The sequence below is a fragment of the Carettochelys insculpta genome, chromosome 1 (assembly GCF_033958435.1).
Source record: "Carettochelys insculpta isolate YL-2023 chromosome 1, ASM3395843v1, whole genome shotgun sequence".
In the NCBI taxonomy this organism is placed as follows: Eukaryota; Metazoa; Chordata; order Testudines; family Carettochelyidae; genus Carettochelys; species Carettochelys insculpta.
In genome coordinates, this window is record NC_134137.1 from 350,599,477 (window position 1) to 350,621,006 (window position 21,530).

At 39.4% G+C, this 21,530-nt stretch overlaps 1 protein-coding gene across 8 annotated transcripts in view; it reads right to left on the reverse strand.

The window, feature by feature from the left end:
• The window catches only part of KIF21A (kinesin family member 21A), a 185,955-nt gene that overhangs the window by 27,843 nt on the left and 136,582 nt on the right, over window positions 1–21,530 (reverse strand). For 2 of the 8 annotated variants that reach the window (XM_075016187.1, XM_075016178.1), the window contains 6 exons: window positions 18,731–18,791; window positions 17,265–17,319; window positions 13,435–13,652; window positions 3,409–3,519; window positions 2,739–2,867; window positions 1,079–1,117 (listed from right to left, as the gene is read on the reverse strand). In XM_075016187.1, the coding sequence (XP_074872288.1) occupies window positions 1,079–1,117; window positions 2,739–2,867; window positions 3,409–3,519; window positions 13,435–13,652; window positions 17,265–17,319; window positions 18,731–18,791 (613 nt within the window). The remainder of the gene's footprint in view (window positions 1–1,078; window positions 1,118–2,738; window positions 2,868–3,408; window positions 3,520–13,434; window positions 13,653–17,264; window positions 17,320–18,730; window positions 18,792–21,530) is intronic. The other 6 variants (XM_075016206.1, XM_075016197.1, XM_075016233.1 and 3 more) reach the window with 4 other exon arrangements.

The following is a 21,530-nucleotide window of genomic DNA, read 5'->3' on the forward strand; positions in this document are numbered from 1 at the left end:
CTGTTACTGTCAAAGAAGGAAATTAGATTGATTGGCATTACTTGTTCTTGACTAATACATGTTGGCTATTTCTTATATCCCTATAATATTCCACGTGCTTACAAATGGATTTCTTAATTTATTCAAATATCTTTCCAGGGAGAAAAGGTCAGGGTAATTGGTCTATAATTCCCCAGTTCCTCTTTGTTTTCCCTTTTAAAGATTAGGTATTATGTTGGCCTTTACAGCAAAAAGGTATAAATGTGACCAATTAAACTTCTTTGTGACCTTCAATATCTTATATACAGCTAAAGCTGCTGCTTTCTAAACTAAACAGATGTAGTGCTTCAGAGGCAGCACCATTCAGCAGCCAATATCCCTGTCAGAGCTGGAAGACCTCATGATTTACTCTCAAGTCTGCCTATGTCATGTAACTTTGCACAGTTCAACAACTTTGCATCTCGAGATCATTGACCTATCCTCGCAACAGTACTCTGAAATCTATGGATGAATGATTCTGAAAGTGTTATTACTACCAGTACTACACAATTATTAGCCTTTTCATTGCTTTTATTTCCTGGACATATTCTGTTATTTTTACCACAGTGTAGCCACATTACAAGTTAAAGATGTTTCTTCTCAGAAGCATCCTAATACATGTTTCTGGATCTAATAAGGATGGAAATATGTTGAGCTACAACATTCTTTCATCTCTTAATCAATTTTGAGGATAGGAAGTAAGACTTTGTTATACAGTAATGTATCCTTCAGCTACTAGTTAAGCTAAAGGTTATAACAAAGTTCACAACTGATTATTTTTGAAAACATGCTTGACTGAAAACACAATAAATCCTAAGAAAAATTCTCTCTCATTTTCTCAAAAAAAAAAAAAAAAAAAAAAGCATGCTGGACAAAATAAAACAAATATTTTAATTTCTTGAAAAAAAAAGAATAAATGAAAAGGTACACAGTATACATGTATTGTGGAAGGTATCGAAAAAGAGCATGCAGCAAAAATGGGACTACCTAATAACTGAAGTAAAGGCATTAAGGACATCAACAAGAGGCCAGAAGGATGAAAAAAAGAGAAAGAGTGTACCTGTGTACCTCCGACAGAGAGGAATCACTTTCATCAGACCTATAATGAACAGTGGTGGGAGATTGCGAGGAGAAAGAATACAGGTATCAGCAAGGTAAAAAAGTCTCCATATGAGAAGAACAAATAATAGCATGGCTGACTCAGAAATGCAGTGCACATTTACTCACTGCACATCGTATTGCTTCTCAATTTATATTTTATACCAGGGATGAACATTAAAATGGCTCCCTCAGGGTAAACTAAATTCACAAAATGTCACATATCAAGAAGCTGAAGAATGCTGCACATATCAAGAAAGCTGAAGAATAGCCACTTCCTATTACCAAATATTTCTTACAGAAATAGAGGGAAAGAAAGATGTGACAGGGACAATTAGCTTCGGTATATCATACTAATTCTGCCAAATATTTAAAAAAGAAAAACCTAAAGCTTCTCAGGATTACTTACATACTTAAATATAAAATATTTAAAAAATACAATTCAATCCTCATTGAGCCAGGCTCAGCAGTTTTCAAGTGATTGAATGAGTTCACAATCCTTCACCTTCTGACTAAATAAATGTTTTAGAGCCCTCTCCCTCCAAAACCAAGAACTATATCTATGGTACCTCTTAAAATAATACAGGATATAATGGCCTTCATTTTTAATTCCGATAAAAATGTGTTTAGTAATTAGAGCTTGATTTCGCAGTCAGATAAAAAAAATATAAAATTATGGTTACTAAAGCTCAAAGCACAAAAAGAAGCCTCTGATAATATATCAGATTAGTGATAAAATACTAAAATAATTTAGTTGGGATTAGGGAGTTACAAATAATTTTTAACTACTGAAAGTTTTGCAAGTCACTGAAAACTAAAAGTTAAATTAAAATAACAAAAATAAGAGATTAAAGCAATCCCAAATGCTACAATCAAAGGTTGACTCTCCATATTTGAGTCAGAGTTAATAAGCACCAGATGGTAGCATTGTCAGTTCTGAAATCTTGCAATGAATATTCTGGTAAACTCAAAGCGATCACTAATTGTAATGAGGTTTATAGAGAAGAAGATGTCTTCAATGTCAAGAAACTCAGTTTTATTTCTTAAAAATAAAAATGGTAGTATCAAGATATTTCCCCAAATTGCCTCAAACATGTCAGCCCATTAACTAATTAAGATTGCTGCTAAATTGCTGCACAATAGTTATTTCAACAAAATCACTCAACAGAGGATACTTTGGAGAGCTTTCGCAGCAGTGCTAAAAGGTAGCTGAATAACTGTCAAAAATACTACTTCCTACATGGTTATCTAAACCCTGATTTCAAGTGTAAATATATATAATTACACACATATATACATGCATATACATACACATATATACATAAAAATTCTACAGCTCTTTCAAGCATCTTGACTTGTATTGAAGGAAAATTGTAAGTACAGGACATAATGTATAAAATAGGGAATAAGATTCAGCAGGAAATTGATTCTGTTGAATTTTGGCAATATGTGAAAGCAATTCCATAAAATTTTAAACTGCCTTTTTTGAAAGTTCATGAAATGTAGCCATAATATCTCTTTACGTCTCACAGGAGAGACCAAATTATTTAATGGAATTCTACATTGATGACTACGGTTTGCAACTTGCTGGAAGGGATCGGAAGCTTCTCTTTGTGACTTACTTATCCTGCTGAACTGATGTGTTTCCCTGAGAAACAGTAAGACGATTAAAAACATTCAGGTCATTACGGGGCCGGCTTGGTGGGGAAGGAGGAGGTGACAGACTAGCCTCTGAGGTTCCAGAATCTGAGCTACAAGAAAAAAAGAACATCTTCTTTACAAGTTTATGACATGTTAGAGAGGTTAAATGAAACATGCCTCAAACAATGTATTAGATTCTATTTTATTAAACAAGAAATGCTATTTACATGCACTACCAAAGAATCTGATAGCAATAGGGGTACAAAACTGATACTGGCCAGAAGATGGCATGACATTCAAACAGTTTACCTTTAAATAGTGACTAAAAATGTAGAAAAAAGTTGTTGTATATAAAATTAAGAAATTCTTGTAACACCCCCAAAATGTAGCTTTTCCCTGACTTTTAGAACCTTTTAAAAATAAATCATTTGCAAATACTCAAGAGAGTCTCTCTGAGTGCTGAAACCACATTACATAAAATACAGAAGAATACCATTATAAAACAAAGACAGGAAGTTGATAATAGATAATTTCACAGACACCATTAAAAATTTAACCTAGAATGAAAAAAAGATGTAAAACAAATGTATTATTTTCTAAGAATATTTTTCGAAGGCTTAATATCTTTTGGAGAAAATAGTAAATTCTTACTGTTTTGGTTCTTTTGCCTTTGGCTTATCTGTTCCTTTCTCATAGGCCTTTCTCTTTGTTAAAGGTGAAGGTTCAGGTACTTTCTTTTCTGTCAGAGATGACTGTTTAGAGCTAAGGTAACAGGAAAGATTATCTTAGATGTCAGTATTTATTAAAATTACTTCATGGATATTCAAGCAGGACTTTTACCACTCAGAGTTAATCTCAATATACCTCACAAAGTATGAATTTGTTAGATCTCATAATATTTTTATTTATCATCATCTCTATCATCATCATAATCAATTTATTGACAGGAGACCGTTCCTGAGTTTAACTGACTCCACTCTTTAAATTTGTTCTTACAATCCTCATGTTCTAATACTAAGATAACATATGCCACTTTTATTTTTAAAAAAATGAACTCCAGTGTGTACTATGATCAGAGACAAGTGTAGCAGTACCTTATCAATAAAAGAGATTAACTGAATTAATTATAGTGGCTGCAGCAGGGATGTCAAGGAAGAATATTTTTTAAGTTATTATCCATATGCTGGAGCATTAATTTTGGACTCCACTCTCCCTCCCATCCACAGCAACATCCTCTGATGTTAGTGAAACACTTGCACAAAAAGAGAAGGATAGAATCTGGCCTATGCACTAAAATAAACTATTAGTTACTATTGTTTAGTAAATTCTTCACATTCAGTATCATGAAGTGGAATAATATGCCCTGTCTTTGGAACATGGCTATTTCTGCCCTGTGTTTCTTTCCATTCTCCCTGTTCCTTGTCTTGGTGCCTCTCCTCCGCATTTCCTTCAAGTCAGCAACTTCCAATTTTTACGGCTGAGTCTTCCTTCCCACACCCTCCCTATCCACTAAACTGACCACCTATGCAACAATTCACAATGACAAAGTGTCATTGTAACTGAGTTGCCAATAAGATAAACAGGAACTGTGGATTCCCACAGCTCTCTGAGCCATTAATTCAGGCTGCTTAGAAACTCATCAAGGGAACGTTGCATTGGTTTGCCCTCAGCTCACATTTGGAAAGTTCTGCACAACTATGACGTCTTGAAGCTTTCACTTTTAAAAAGTCAAATGAGATTTTGTGTAATCTGATTTATGTGCAGAACTGGGTAGGATTAGTGACATAGGTTAAGATAGGAGTGACATAGGTTAAGATAGGAGAGAGGTGCTGTAGATGAAATTTTGGCTTAAATTTAAATATAAGAGCTTGAAATCCAGAACCTCTATGGTGCCATTCAGGCTACATCTATGCTAAAGAATTTTGTTGACAAACCCATGAAGCATTCACATTACCAAGGCATTCTGACAACAGCAGATCGACAGAACATGGCATTTTGTTGACTGTGTTCTGCTGTTCCCCCAGGAGGCAGAATGCCTCTCTCAACAGCAAGCCAGTCTGAATGTTCTGTGGGGCCTTCTGTCAACAGAAAAGGCCTCCAGGGTGCTGTGCAGCTGCCCTGGAGGGGATGCCCTGTTCACAGCAATCAGAGGATCTACAGTCCCTGACTCCAGCCATTCTTAAAGCTGCAGGGAGCCCCGGAAACACTGTGGCAGGAAGCTGCAAGCATGGAAGCAGCAGAGCTACAGGCTGCTTGTCCCTATGCCCTCACAGCCACTCCTTCCTGCTGATTCCTGAAAGATGGTAGCCAGCCAGCCACCCCGTAACCCCCCGGGGCCCTCTAGGGACCAGCTGGAGGGGTCCCAGGAACCACCCAAGGGCACGAAACATTGGGTCTCCTCCTGGACCAGGACAAAGGTCCAGGACTTACTGGTCACATGGGCTGAGGAAGACTCTCCTCGACCCCTCGGCAAAGCGGAGGAATGCCCTTGTGTATGCCCAGCTGGCCACTGCCTTGGTGGCAAAGGGCCACCCTGCCTGCGCCACAGATCAGATGCGGGAGAAGGTTAAAGAACTCGGCCAGGGGTACACCTGGACCCACGACACCAGGTGGAGAAATGGGGCAGGACCTGCCATCTACTCCTACTATAGGGAGCTGCACGCTTTCCTGAGGGGTGGGGAATGACACCTTCCCAAGCAACACAGTGGAGGGGTCCCCCACTCCCTGTGAAAGCTATCCAGAAAGCACCCTGTCTCCCAGAAAGTGTGGGAGCCCTGTTGTAGCAGCTATGCTGCCCCTCATGGAAGTAGGCAAGCCTCAGCATGGGCAGGGACAGGCATCAACAGGGTAGGGGGAGCTATAAGGGTACACCTCGCCAGGGCTCACAGAAGGGATGGCCAACCACGTGACCCTGTCTGATGGGGTTCTGGGGGCCGTTCTGTCGAGACAGCGGCTGGGCAGTCTGGCTGCTCCCTGTCAACAGGGTGGATCAAAGGAGTGATCCACTTTGGTGTGTGATTGCAATCTGCCAACACAAGTTTTATGGAAAGATATCTTCCTACAGAAACTTCTGTTGACAGATCGCTCTAGTCTAGATGTAGCCTCACTGTAATGCTTCTAGTCCATTTGTAGGGTCACTTAGCCAAGCAGAACTGCCAGGTCTCAATGAGTGGAAGAAATGATGATGGAGGGAGAAGGGTTTTAGGTTTTTAGTAAGTAGGTGATCTTTGGGGAAAGAAGGAGACCATACAAGAATATTCCCCACCTAAACCATAACAGCAGTAGATTGCCAGAATATAGATGTTAAAAAAATAGTAGATAAGTTTTTAATTAACATCTGGGAGAAAGCAGACAGGCATAAAGGAGCACACTGTTCAGATGATAGATCATTTTGGAGAGGAGTCTATCAATAGGGAGTCTTTATATCTTGGTAAAGGGGGAAATATAAATTGAGTACAGACAGGAACTGAAGAGAAACAGTCAAATAAAAAAAGCTCCATTCAATTACATCACATGAAGGCAGACAACTAGATAACAAATTTTATACCTTTTTTGTACAAATGCAAGAAGGCTACAAGTCAAGATAAGTGACCTTCTAGTGCCTGGGACTAAATGATAGTTATGACCGGTGTCAGAAAAACAGAGAAGAATTATTATAATGAATGGACTATAATAATATCAAGGAGCAAAACATATAGTAATGATAAATTAGGTTGTGATTATGGAGGAATGAAGGAAAAAAAAGAAAAAGTAAAAACAAACAGTTAAAATCTTAAAGGACTGAAACTGTACCATGGAATCTCAGTGGACAGAAATTCCATGTTTACATAATAAGAATACATCATCATCATCTTCATCAAACTATGGGCTCAGTGCCCATTGGTGTCTGATGCCTCTCTCACTATTTCCCTCCATCTTTCCCTGTCCACTGAGGAGTGTCTTACTTTCTGTAGACTAGATCTGCACCAATCTACTATATCATCTACCCACACTGTGGGGTATGCCTCTCCTACTCAAACCATCCATTATGCCGAATACCAGGGTCTTGATTTTTCATTTGTCGTTCATTCCACAAATATGGCCAAATAACTGTAGCTTCCGTGGTATAACCTTCTGCAGCAGGGTCTCTTTTGGCTGTATCTTCCTATATAACTCCTCGTTGGTGACCTTCTGCATCCATCCTATGCTCAGGATCTTTCTATAACGACTCCTCTTGAATCCCAATATCCTTATCTTTGAATCTTTTGTTATCACCCATATCTCACATCTGTATAACATGCTGCTGAATACACGTTTTCAAGACACTCAGCTTTGTTCCTATGCTAATCGCTTTGCTTTTCCCGATCTTACCCATTGCTTTCAAATTCAATCTTGCTTTCACTATTCTAGTCACTATTTCCTTCTTACAGTCTAGATTATACGTCATGCTGCTCCCCAGATACATGAACTTCTCTACATTCTCTAGTTCAATCCATCTACACTGATCTTCCTATTTTCTTTTCTACGAATACCATTGTTTTTGTTTTATCAGTGTTCATAATCAGTCTGTACCACTTCCCTTCCTCGTTTAGCATCTGCACCGTTTTCACTAGCTTCTTCTCATCTTCCTCAATGATAACTATATCATCCATGAACCTCAAGCTTTTAATTCCTTTCCCTTCTACCTCTTCCATGATCGTGTCCATTGCTCCTTCTAGATGTGTGATGAAGATACTCGGCGATATCTTTTCTTCCAGAAAAATCTGCTCAATTGCCTCTTCTATCACCGTGGCTCTCCCTTTGACTCCCTTATCTAGGTCTCTCTTTGTGGCTGCATTCCTAAAATTCTCTTCGAGCACTGCCCTATTTCTTCCTCATCATGCCTCTTCTCTTTGCCACCCAGCTGACCAGCCCTCTTCCTTTATCCAGGCTTAGGACTGGCATGGAACTCCCAGAGGCTTCAAGGCAGAGTTAATAAGAATACAGCAGTGGGAATATACTACTGACCACCGTACCAGGATGACGGTGATGACAGTGAAATGCTCAGGGAGATTAGAAAGGCTGCAAAAGGATGGAATGCAGCTACAATCTGTAATCAACTTTAACGACAACTTCTTGGAGCAGCTAGTCCTGGAAACCACAAATAGAGAAACATTTCTTGATTTAGTCCTAAATGGTGTCCACGAACACATCCAACAGGTGCATATAGCTGAACCACTTGATAAAAGTGAACATAATCTAATTAAATTTAATATGGTGGTTCAGGGGAAATTTCCAAAAAAGACCAGCAGAGTAGCGGTTAACTTCTTAAGAGGGAACTACACAAAATGAGGAAGCCTATTTAATGGAAATTAAAAAGGAACAGCTATAAGAGTGAAATCCCTGCAAGGTGTATGGAAACTTGCTAAAACACCAACTTAGCTCAAACAAAGCATACGCCCCAAATAAAAAAATAGCAGGAGGAACAAAAATGCTACCTTGGTTAAACAATAAAGGAAAAAGAGGCAGCTGAGAGCAAAATGTCTCTTTGAAAACTTGAAAGTCAAATCCTACTGAGGAAAATAGAAAGGAGCATATTCTTTTGGAACTCAAGTGCAAAAATTTAATTAGGCTAAAAAGAATTTGAAGTGCAACTAACAAAAGACACAAAAACCAACAGCAAATTTTAAGTACACTTAAACCTCTGTACTCTGGGTGTCCCTGATCTGGGAACACCTGTGCTACAGAGGAAGAAGTGGTTCCTTGTACAGCTGCACCCCTTTTTCCCCAGCTGGGGAAATGGCAGCGCATAGAGCTGCTTCCCCCTACAGCTTTTTCCCTACTGCTCCCAGATGAGGAGCCATGTGTGTCCCCTCAAACTCACACCACACAGTGCCCTCTCTAGGCCCAGCAAAATCTTTAATCTGGGTATGTGAGTTAAAGACATTCAAGTGTATATGACAAGAAAGAAAGCCTGGCAAATAATCAGTGTGGCCACTGGATGATCGAGGTCCTAAAGAGACACTCAAGGAAGACAAGGCTGTTGCTGAGAAACAAAACATATTGTTTGCGTCAGTCTTCACTGCAGAGGATGTGAGGGAGATTCCCACATCTCAGACTTTTTTTCCTCATGACAAATCTGGGAAAATATCCAAGATTGCGTTGATAGAAGAAATTTTCCAATAAACTAAACAGTAATAAGTCACCAAGACCAGAAGGTATCCCCCAGGAGTTCTGGAGGAACTTTAATATTAAACTGCAGAACTACAAACTGTGGCATGTAATCTATTGCCTAAACCAGCACCTCTACCAGATGATTGGATGACAGCACCATTTTAAAAAAAATAAATACATTTGTGAAGTGATACTGGCAATTACATCCCCATAAACCCAACTTCAGTACAAGGCAAATTGACTGAAACCATAGTAAAGAATAAAATTTATCAGACACAAATACAAAACACATCATAACTTTTACAGAAGGAGAACATGCCTCACCAAGCTATTAGAATTCTTGAAAAACATCAACAAACAGGTAGATAAGGGTGATCCATTGTATATGGTATATATGGACTTTCAAAAAAGCCTTTTCAAAGTCCCAAACCAAAGGCTCAAATAAATGTTAGAAGTCCTGGCATAATTATGAGGGAAGGTCCTCTTATAGATAAGTAACTGGATCAAAAAAAAAAAAAAAAGGAAACAAAGGGTAGAAATAAATGGTCAGCAGTCAAAATAAAGGGAGATAAATAGCAGAGTGCCCCAAAGATCTGTACAAAAATGATCTGGAAAGGGGGATAAACAGGAAGGTGGCAACTTCTGCAGATGATAAAATTACTCAAGATATTTAAGCTCAAAGAAGACTGCAAAGAGTTATAAAGCAATCTCACAAAACTGGCTAAGCAAATGGCAGATGAAATTCAAGGTTGACAAATATTATTAGAAAATATAAGCCTTACTATAAACAGAAAGTGATAGGGTCTAAATTAGCTACTACCTCTCAAGGAAGAGATCTTTGAGATTGTACATAGTTCTCTCAAAACATCATATCATTGTTCAAAGGCAGTCAAAAAAAAGCTAACAGACTGAGAATTATTAGAAGAGAGAAAAAATAAGACAGTAAAGATCATAATATTAGTGATTGGAGAAGGTACAGAGAAGGCAACAAAAATTAATAGGGTTATGGAACAGTTTGCCTCAGGTGGTTGTAGAATCTCCAGCATTGGAGATATTTAAGAGCAGGTTAGATAAATATCTAACAAGCATGATATAGACGGTGCTTGGTCTTGTCACTCAGGCATGGGACTGGACTTGATGACCTCTTGAGGTCCCTTCCAATTCCATTATTCTCGGATTCTGCGATTCTATGGATTTCAGAGGAGATATTAAGCAGACTGTGACTGTTCATCTTAGAAAAGAGATGACTAAGAGGAAATATATGATAAATGTCTGTAAAATCATAAATGATGTGGATGTAGTGATAGGGAAGAGTTATTTACCCCTTCACAAAATACAAGAACCAGGGGTCACCTGATGAAATGAACAGACAACAGATTTAAAACAAACAGAAGTACTTCTTCACGCAGCCATAGTCAACCTGTGGAACTTGTTGCCATGGAATGTTGTAAAGGCCAGAACTATAACTGAATGGAAAAAATTAGGTCGGTTCAGGGAGGAGAGGTCAATAAATGGCTATTAGCAGTGCTTTTTTTGTGCCAGTACTGATTACTGGAACTTCGGCAGCCCCAGACATGGGACTAGCTGGGGAAGTGAGGGCGGGGAGTTAGGTGAGCACCAGCTCCTCTTTTTTTGTGTTTATTTAAAAAAAAGGGGGGGCATGCAGCACTGGCTATTAGCCAAGATGACTAAGCCTTTGACTCGCAGACAATGGGACCAGACCACAGGGGATAGATCACTCAATAATTGTCCTTGACTGTTCATATCCCCTGAAACATCTGGCATTGGCCATTGTTGGAAGACAGGCTATTATGCTAGATAAAGCATTGATCTGACCCAATACGGCTATTCTTATATGTTTCTTACATCTAAATTGGAAAAAAAATTGTATTCTTAACTCAGGTTAGCTAACCTCAAGTTAAAACAGCACTTTAACTTGTATTAACAGCTCAAGTTCAGCCTCATTCTACCCTCCACAGGCTTTAACTTGAGCTGCTATATACAGAGTTTGCTGCATCTTCTTTGATATTTTAACCTGAATTAAAAACACACCATTTTTTACAGTGTAGACATACCCTTAATGTTTTCATGTGGAGAACACTACTACATCAGGTGGGCCAGTTTAGAAATGTCGGCTTTGTTTGACATTATCTGATGACGTTTAATATTCAAGATCAGAACCTGTCCCAATGTAATTGTATCTTGCTTACACAAGAAAGCTGCACTAGTTTAACTCAGTGTTTGATTTTTAAACTGATTTAGTTAAACCATTAGAAAAGGCAGTGTAGATCCTCTGATCTTGTTTTAAACCTAGACTTATTTCAGTTCAGTTTGTGCTACCAAGAATTAATTTAAGGTAAACTGAAATAGCTCACTCCAGGTGAAATACGAGTGCCCACAAAGACTCTTGTAGATGTTTAACTAAGACATTTTAAAAACTGATTTAAGTTAAAATGGTGTAACTTTCCATATAAACAAGGTCTTACAGAAACAAACAGCAGTGTATTGAAAGACATTTGCAGTATTGCAGCTAAACAAAAGAACTGTTGGATATTGATCTATGACATTCTGGTGTCAACAATGTATTGGATTAAGACCGGACTCTTAAAAAACAAATGGAAAAAAATCCCTCACTTCAACAGCAGCTAGGTTGAGCTCTCAGAGTGAACTTTTATATTCAGACAAACTGAAGGAAGTGAACATCTACAGAAAAAAAAAAAAAACACATTTACAACATGTGTTTGCTTTCTCCTACTATTTTAGATTACTTTCTCCTACAATTGTAGAATTCCTGTTCTCTTTTAGGTAGCGTTACTCACCCACAAACACTATTTCATCTACATGAGCATTCAAAGAAGCAGCAACATCCAATTCTGCTGTGATAGAAACTATTCTGATGCAACAAAGTTAACACTTCAACTTTATCACGGGATCCAGAAGGAACCTTGTTTCAACAATAAATATCAGCAACAATTTGGAATAACAAGCAATATTTTAATAGTGTAGAAAGTAACTTAATATAAGTTCTAGCTGAGGGATAATAATTATTAAACACATACCTGAAATGTGGAAGTCACTAAGTATTATTTGAAACAAAAGTTTTATACCTCATCTGCTAAAGTATGATCCATAAAATGCAGAAACAAATGAAGTTCACTACTGAGAAGAAAACTTTACTAAAGAGGCTCTAGTATAATTATTCCAAAGTTTGAATTTAGATAATTTTATTTTGCTTCATTGCTAATTATCTTTCATAATGGATACAATTTGGAAGACGAGGTGAAGCGAAAAGACAGTATTACCTGAACCTCGGATGCCAGGTCATAACACTTGATGTTATTAACTCTTGATGCTCCAACAGTCTCATCTCACTCACTAAACACTGAAACAAGCAGGTTTCTCAGCCCAACCTGATCATCAATCCCCCCGGATCACCAATAGCATTCCTGCTGAGCATATTCTATTTGTAAAAGCATTGAGCATGTGTTAATCACTGTCAGCAGTGTTCTACCATTCACGTCTGCCACCTCAAGTGCATGCTAGACAAATATGAAGCTGTTAAAACTAATAGCAAGTGTACAATTAACAGTAGACATTTTTATGAAGAAAAATGATAGTTTGATGGGACTAAGAGAAAATACATTATTGTCCCATCTATAGCCTAAAGATAGCTAGCATTTTTTTAATATTTAATGTGGCAACTGCATTCAGCTTACATGCGACGGAATGTGGAGTTAGTATCTAAAAAGCAAACAAGAAGTTCTCTGCCAGTGAATGGCTGACAACAATAAGTTCACTATATAAAAAGTGACAAAAGACTTCTGTTCCCAAAGGTAAATTTGACAAATAAAACTAAATAATTAACTGATAATTTCAATCATTAAAAACTACTCTTCAGCTACTGCGGTTGGAAAGGTCCTGATGGGATTCATGTTACAAATTTGCATCTTCACATGCAAATTTAGAATAACGTTTTGATCATAAACTACTATTAAAATTGATAAGGTTTTCTCAAAGTACTGTGAAATTAGGCAGTACTAGTACTTTTTAAACAAACTAAACATAAAACACATCTTAATTTTTCCCTCAGTCATTAGGAGCCTGACTTTTATTATTATTACAAAATTTAAGTTTAAAATTAGAATGTTTTTAATATACCTTACAGTCACAACATGTTCCTTTTTAAGGTCTTTGTGATACTTCTGAAAAGATTTCTCTCTCTAAAATTTGCATTTCACGCATCAATAGCAAAGCAGAAGCATCCATAGTACTGAATGACTGTATCCACTATTTATAAACAAACCTGAAGCAGTTTCACAAAAGAAAATGACTTAAAAATGTCTGCAGATATATTAATTACAATAGCATACATATGCTTGGTAGGGTGGCTGTGGATGAGCAGAAGGAACAGATTTCTGAATCCTACTTGGTTAGTCTGAAGTCAGTTGGCGACCTCTGTAAAATTCAAAATTAGAGCTTACAAGAAATTGGCAACATGCATTTTTAAAAAGCAACAAGTAGTTAGTACAGCTTAGCCAAACTTACATGCTACTTATTTTAGAAGGTAAGCCAGATGGTGGGGGAATGAGGTCCCTTTCCCTAGCAGAAGTATCATTTGTATCGGTATGCATTCCACTCTCTTGCACTTCTGCAACAGGTGTAAGAGGGCCAGGCACAATGGTGTCTGCAGCAGTACTGTCAGAGACTAAATCGCTGCTATCTGCATATAGCAATTCCATCTGGGTAGTAGTCCTCCGGCGGGCCTGGATTTAAAATAAATGAATAATCAACTATTTTTAAATGTAACATCATTGATAGTGTGTGTCAGTAATATATTTTAAGCCCATGATTAATTTTTTACTATTCAGTTGTTACATCAGTTATAGTGAACTGTCAACTGTTTTGGAAACTAAATCACAGAGTATGCTTTTAATCTGTTTTGCTGATTTAATGAGACCAATATTGGGAACAAGGTCAAGTTTTAACTGCACAAAATAGTGATTTGACATGATGTAAAATGCTGTCACCTGTCCAAGTTACAAAGGGAAGGAGATGGTCTGAAACAGATACCGGAAATGAGGAAATGCCTGTTTCAATAAACAGTGCACAGAAGAGCTAACAAAAGCCATTTAACTCTGTCCAGTATCACCATTCTGCCATAGTTAACCATATTCAGTGTATGAATAATAGTGCCTGACAGCACCTGTAAGATTATGGGTCTTGTTAAATTAATAAATCCCTACAAATGGCTGCTTCTTGAGCATCCCCTTCTAGTCCCAGGTGGTGGTACTGCAGTACTACCATCATCTCCCAACTTTCCAGGGATCTCTTAAATCAAAACGAGTAAAACAAATTCATCTCAAGTTCAACAACCCTCCTCCCTGTGACTAGATTTATTAACAAGTTATTCAAAAATAAACAAACATTCTCAAATCCCCATCGAGTGATTATTCCCAATTTTTAATCTCAAGTATTCTCCAAGTCTTGCCCTCCTTGAAGACTTTTTCCTTGAAAAGTCAGGGCTTCCTGATGGAGTCTGCTGGCTCCTAGCAGCAATTCCTTGCCTCATCATATCTTAGCTGAAGTCTCCTAATCCATTTTAACTCTGGCTGTCTCTCTCAGAACATCCTCCATCTCTGCTGCTTCCCCATGTTCTACATAAGGCAATCAAACCCCTTCCCTGCTCTTAACTGGTTCCACTAACTAAACCCTGAATCTTCTCCCAGGTGAGGCAGGCAGGCAGGCCTAACTGTATCATCATTACCATCATGAACCATGGGCGCAGTGCCCATTGGTGTCCGACACCTCCCTGACTATTTCCTTCCATCCATCTCTGTCCAGTGCGGAGTGGCTTAGTTTCTGTAGATCAACTCTACACCAATCTACTACTTCATCTACCCATTTCTCTGTGGGGGTCTGCCTCTCCTACTTGAGCCATCCATTATGCTGAATACCAAGATCTTGACTTTTCGCTTGTTGTTCATTCTGCAGACATGCCTGAATAGCTGTAGCTTCCGTTGTATAACCTTCTGCAGTATCTTCCTATGTAATTCCTCACTGGTGACCTTCTACATCCATCCTATTCTCAGGATCTTTCTATAACAACTCCTCTCAAATGCCAATATCCTTCTCTTTGACTCTTTCATTTCACCCATGTCTCACATCTTTACAACATGATGCTGAATATGCACATTTTCAAGATGTGCAGCTTCGTTCCTAAGCTAATAGCTTTGCTTTTCCAGATTTTATCCATCACCTTCAAACTCTCTCTTGCTTTCATTATTCTAGTTACTATATCCTTCTTATAATCCAGATCGTACATCATGTTGCTCCCCAGCTATGTGAACTTCTCTGTGTTCTCTACTTCGATCCCAGCTACACTGATCTTCCTTCCTTTTCTTTACCTCCAAATACCATTGTCTTCATTTTATCATCGTTCATAGTTAGTCAGTACTGCCTCACTTCCTCATTTAGCACCTGCACTGTTCTCACTAGCTTCTCCTCATCTTCCACAGTGATACAGTTATCATCCACAAACCTCAGGCTGTTAATTCTCATTCCGTGCACCGATATCCCTTCTACCTCTTCCTTGATCTTGTCCATCGCTCTCTCTAGGTGCATGATGATGATGATGATGATGATGATGATATCGGGCGATATCGGATCTCCTCGTCTTGTACCTCTACTCATTCTATACCAACTTCCCAACTCTCCACACTTTCTCACCGCTGCCTCTGCATTGTTGTTGATATCCGTCACCAACCTGTATCAGTCTGCTATCCATTCCATACAACTTCAACAGTTCCCAAGTTGCTTTCTGATCTATGGTGTCAAATGCCTTCTGAAAGTCAATGAAGCAATTATAGATGTTCCTAGAGCCAATATCTGCTGTATGGTACTTCTATGTTTCCTGAATCCCACTTGGGGATGGCCAGATCCATGCCTCCAGCTCTTCAAGCCCCAGGACATCTCATTACAACATCTAGTTCAACAAGCGTGTTTAATTTTAAGCACGTGAGCAATCCGATCCATATTCAGGAAAGCACAAAGGAACATGCTTTGAAGAAGGATGACTTTAAACCATAAGGAAATGTTTCAATATAAAACAACATTAGGCATTTCCATCTTGGAGAAGCCTTGGTTTGTGCAATGTTTGGAAAGAAGCTGCTGTGGTTTTGTGATTGATAGTCACAATGCAACAGGAACATCTTGAAGATCAGAAAAGTAAGTCGCACAAAGAATGGAGCTGTACTTCATACTACCTTAAAACCTTAAAAAAGGCCCAGTAGTTATACATCTTTACTGACAATATTTCAGGAATAACACATATAACTCAGTTTTCTTAAACTTTTTTAATTACTAATAATAATTAAACTAATTATTATACCAAAATTTTTTTTAAAGTCTAAACCACTTTGGGATGTTTTAAAATGAGGAAAGAAGAACATCTTAAAAACAGAGAGCTTTTTGAAATACGTATTTCTAACTTCTGTTTTGTTCCCAGGTTTTGAGTTCAACTCAGGGAAGGAAGGAATAATTTTGAAAATATGGCTTTTATCTTTTTAACATAAAATGGTGGCTCCACACTTATTTTGGGCCAGTGGTTTTCAAGACCAAAATTATTCAAACTCTACCCAGCATCTGAAAAAAATCAAACTAGATTCCTTTTTAATCATGCAGCACCACTTGCAAATTAGATCCTGTAAGACAGATTATCATCTTCTTCTTCTTGGTGGTCACTTGATAATGAGTGGGATGTCTTCATGTCATCCTCCTACTTGTGAGTCTGTTGATGACTGACCATCCCAATTCCGGAACCACAGATCTTATCACAGAAGCAGCAGGTATTGGTAGCTGTTGGAAGGGTGTGGGGCAGTTTTTGATGCTCTTCTTCGCTACCTCTGCTCATCTGCACTGCAGTGGGACCTCTCAAATTGTGCCACCCCCTCACAGATTACCGTCCTCCACTGGAAATGGTCTTGGGCAAGGTTCTCCCAAGTGTCGATACCAATGCTTCACTTTTTCATGTGTGCCTTCAGCATGTCCTTACATACTTTGTTTTCATTTGTGTCAATGAGTCAGAAGTATGTAGTTAACTGCTACGCTGAACTGGTGTGCTAGCAGTAGATGAAAACATTTTTCCCCAAAACAAAGCAAATTTGGTCTGTAAATTTTGAAACAAACAAAATCCTACTATGCCACTTATATTCAATTTCCAATGGGGAACTCCACTTGAAAGCAGACAAATTAGGGGTCAAAGTGAAGAGTACTTTCCTATGTCACAGTCTTGTTGTGAAACTTAACATTCACTGAAGAGCTATGCAAGACTCTAAGAGAAGGCGCTTTGAAAGTGTTATTTCTACAGCATATCTTACCTTGCTTTTGGGCTTGACTTCACCACAAAGCTTCATAAGGTCTGAAGGCAAGGAACTAAAAGGAGAACAGTGACATTAATTTCATTTTCACAGAAATAAAATAAATTTCTTTACTTCTTTGACTTTTTTTTGGCTGAATTTTTGAGTAAAATGACAATACACAAGTATTAAAAATATTTGCTAAGGGATTACTTAGAATCATGGGATGAGAAGGGACCACAACAGGTCACCTATGGCAGGACTAAGTATTATGTAGACTATCCCCGACAGTGTTTGTCTTACCTGCTTTTTAAATATTTCCAATAATGGAGATTCCACAACCTTCCTATTCCAGTGGTTATCTGTTCTGATGGTTAGGAATTTTTTCCCTAATGTCCAACCTAAACCTCCCTCACTACAATTTAAGCCCATTGTTTCTTATCCTACCCTCAGAGGTTAAGGACAACAAATACCCACCCCCGCCAATGGATTATATTTTCTAGATCTTTAATCTTTGTCGTTGATATTCTTTGGACTTTCTCCAATTTGTCCACACCTTACCTGGAACCTGGCACACAGAGCTGGACACAATACTTCAGCTGAGGCCTGTGGTGTGGTAGTTGTCCCACACAGGCAGAAGAAGGATTAAGACAGCCTTGAAGAGGCTGCACAGAACCCAGACAGCCAGGAAAGGGCTTACTGCAACCAAAGAAAGGCTTGCTGGAGCAGCCAAATAGGGCCAGTGAGGGCCCTACATAAAGAACAGTAGGCAATGTCTCCCAGGAGGACAAGGGAGAAGGACTGGCTGCCTTAGAGAAAGCACCACAGACAGAGCAGTGCTGGGCAGGGTCAGGGGAGCAGGAGGAACCTCCATGGTGGGGAATGCCAGGCTGAGGGCCCCAATACAAGGAACTGGGAAGGTGCTGGGGCTATGGGGAAATGACTCAGGGAAACAGACAGTGAGGGTTGAAGGAGATGCAGCATATAGCTGCTGCCTAAAGGGTCTGTGTCAAGACCCAGCGTAGTGGGCGGACACGTGTCTCCCCCTGCCCATTTGTCAAAGAGGAGAGTGGTCAATATCTAGACTACAGGTTGTCCCTGAGCTGAGGGCTAGACTGTAAACTGCAGTTGACTGTTGAGGCAAGTGGCAGAACTGAGAACTGTCAGTCCCCTAAAAGACAGAAAAGGACTGAATAGGACATAGCTGGAGCATCATGCCCAAAAAAGGACATCACGGACACAGCAAAAGTGATGGTGAATCACCACTAGCAAAAGGCGCATTGTTGGAATGACCAGCAGAAGGCACTGTGGGAGTGAGTCTGCCCCATTACACAGCCTAATCAACATAGAGTACAGCAGAGCAGAATAACCCTTTGTGTCTTACTTATATGACCCCTCCTAATACATCCTAGAATGATGCAAAAGAAAACAAGCTGCATTTGGTTTTCTGGAAACAAGGCAAGTTGCAGTTCACAGCATTCTCGTACCTTCCCTCTGTTCCGGGGCTGTGCAATGGGCCATCTTCATCAGTACTATCTTCTACATTGTCTAGAAAGATTCCAAAAATATAACATCAGGAAGCTCATTCATCACAGACACATATGCTATAAGTGCTAAACATCACTTCCTAGAAAACATTGAATACATTTAATCCATCTACATTTCTCTTCCAGTAAAATATATATTAAAGTAGTGATTTTAAAAAGAATTCAAGAGGATTCACTGGCAATTCCCATTGAATTTTACTGAGAATTAGCCATCTATCACTCGTAAGTAACTTTGAAAATCACAGCCTAAGAGTTAGCTTCCAGAGATCAACCCTACATCTTCTGCAGTGCATTATCCATGAAGTATAAAAGCAGAACGATGTACTTATAAAGGAAATTCTGGAGAAAATGGAGGAAGCACAGAAAGAAAAGATTAATAGAGAATACAGGTTGCACCTCCTTGGTCCAGCATGGTCAGGATTCAACAGAAATTGCAGGACCAGGGGAGGTCCAGGGCTTCTGCCCCAGGCAGCCCCTGACTTCCACTGCCCTGGGATTCCAGCCCTGGCTGGGTTTCCTGAGCTGTCATGAGGCTCCTGCCCCTGTCCCCACACTCCCAGGGCTTCCACAGGGCTCTGGCAGGCAGGACCTCCAGCTTCAGCTTCTGTGCTGCCACAGGGAAGGCAAGGGGTCTGGCGCACGGTCTCTGCGCCACCCCCCCACTGCTGCAGAGCAAGTGGGGCTTCAACCCTGTCTATCCTGCTAGCCACTGCTCCAGCCCCAGCCTCTGCCCCGCAGATGCTGGTCCAGCCCCAGCCCTCGGACACCCTGGTTCTGCAACATCCATGGTAGTACTGGAGTTAAGAGGTTCAACCTGTTGTGTGAAATGCATTCATAACAGGCACGACAGTTCTCTCCCTCCCTCTTCTTTTTGAGAAACACAGCTACTGGAAGGGACATCCTAATTCTGAGGAATTATTTTTTCCTGTTTCTTGTAGCCAAGTGAAGATTATTGGGGGATTATTTTCAATGACTTGTTTGATAAAAACAAGCACTTTATTAGTACATAAACACTTAAGTTGGAGAGAAAGATACCACCACCCTCTAACATTGCTGAACAGCTTCCTAAAGAATTCTGTATTTAAACCAAATGAAAAAAAGAGGCTGGACTGAATAACTGACTCCTGTAACAAAGCTGATACAAACATCTGTTCACACAAGACAGCACCAGCATGCAAGTCATTCATTGTGACAGTAAATCATAAACATCAGATTAACACATTTTCATGCAAACAATGCAAGACAATGTATTAAGTCAATCAGTCCAGTATTTATGTACTTTTGAATAGTAAAACTATAAACAATGTAATTCAAAACCACAAATCCCTGAGTAATCTGACAAAGAGAAACAGAGCAGAACAATATAATGGGTAATGTAAGAAAACAAAACAGCAGAAATGTAGCACTTCAAAGACTAACAGAATGATTTATTTGGTGATGAGCTTTCTTGGGACAGACCTACTTCTTCAAATCAATCATTTTGTTTGTTAGTCTTTAAAGTGCTACATTTCTGCTGTTTTGTTTTGTTGGAGTACAGACTAACACAGCTACCTCTCTGTTACTATTCCTAAGAAGGCAGTAACATGTATTTGCATCTCAACTGAGAATTACTTTAAAACATTTTTTGAAAAAATACAGTAAAAGCAATAGTTGAAGTCATTTATTCAGAAAATTCAAATAATCCCACAGATTAAATGTTATTTTGCTGCAATCTAAAGTCATTTTGTTACACAGCTATAAAGAAAATTAGTTTCTTTAGCTGTTTTCTGACTTATCCCTAAGATACTGTAAACATGGATTTGAGTCTTTGCTCTAAAACTGGCAGAGCAGGATGGCTCCAACAGGAGAGGAGGAGTGATTTTCAAACCTCGGAACAGCCAACAGTCTGGTGGTCAGGGCAGACACCTGGAATGTGACTGGGAGATCTGTGTTTCAGAGTCTGCTACAAATCGGATCCAAAAGACACATCCTTTTCACTTTGCTATATGGACAGGGCTAATATGAATAAATGTTATTCTGATGAAGCGAGTCAAGAGTTCTATTTTGGGTTTCATCCTGTTCCTCTTAAAGTCAACAGGAATTGCGCCATTCCTATCAGTAGTAAAAAGATTTTTTTCATAGAATGCTTGGACTGGAAGGGACCTTGAGAGGTCATAGAGTCCAGCCCCCTGCCCTCATGGCAGGGCCAAGTAATGTCTAGATCATCCCTGATAGACATTTCTCTAACATGTTCTTAAATATCTCCAGAGATGGAGATTCCACAATCTCCCTAGGAAATTTATTCCAGTGTTTGACCACCCTGACAGTTAGGAACTTTTTCCTCATGTCCAACCTAAACCTCCCTTGCTGCAGCTTAAGCCCATTGCTTCTTGTTCTATCCTCAGCGGCCAAGAAGAACAAGTTTTCTCCCTCTTCCTTATGACAGCCTTTTAGATACTTGAAAACCGCTATCATGTCCCCACCCTTAAGCCGCGTCTACACGTGCCGGCTACTTCGAAGTAGCTGCGCCAACTTCGAAATAGCGCCCACCACGTCTAAACGTGGCAAGCGCTAATTCGAAGCTGAAATCGACATAAGGCGGCGAGACGTCGAAGTAGCTATCCTCATGAAGAGATGGGAACAGTGCCCTACTTCGACGTTGAACGTTGAAGTAGGGCACGTGGAGCCGATCCACGTCCTGCAACATCGAAATAGCGGGGTCTGCCATGGTGGCCATCAGCTGAGGGGTTGAGAGACGCTC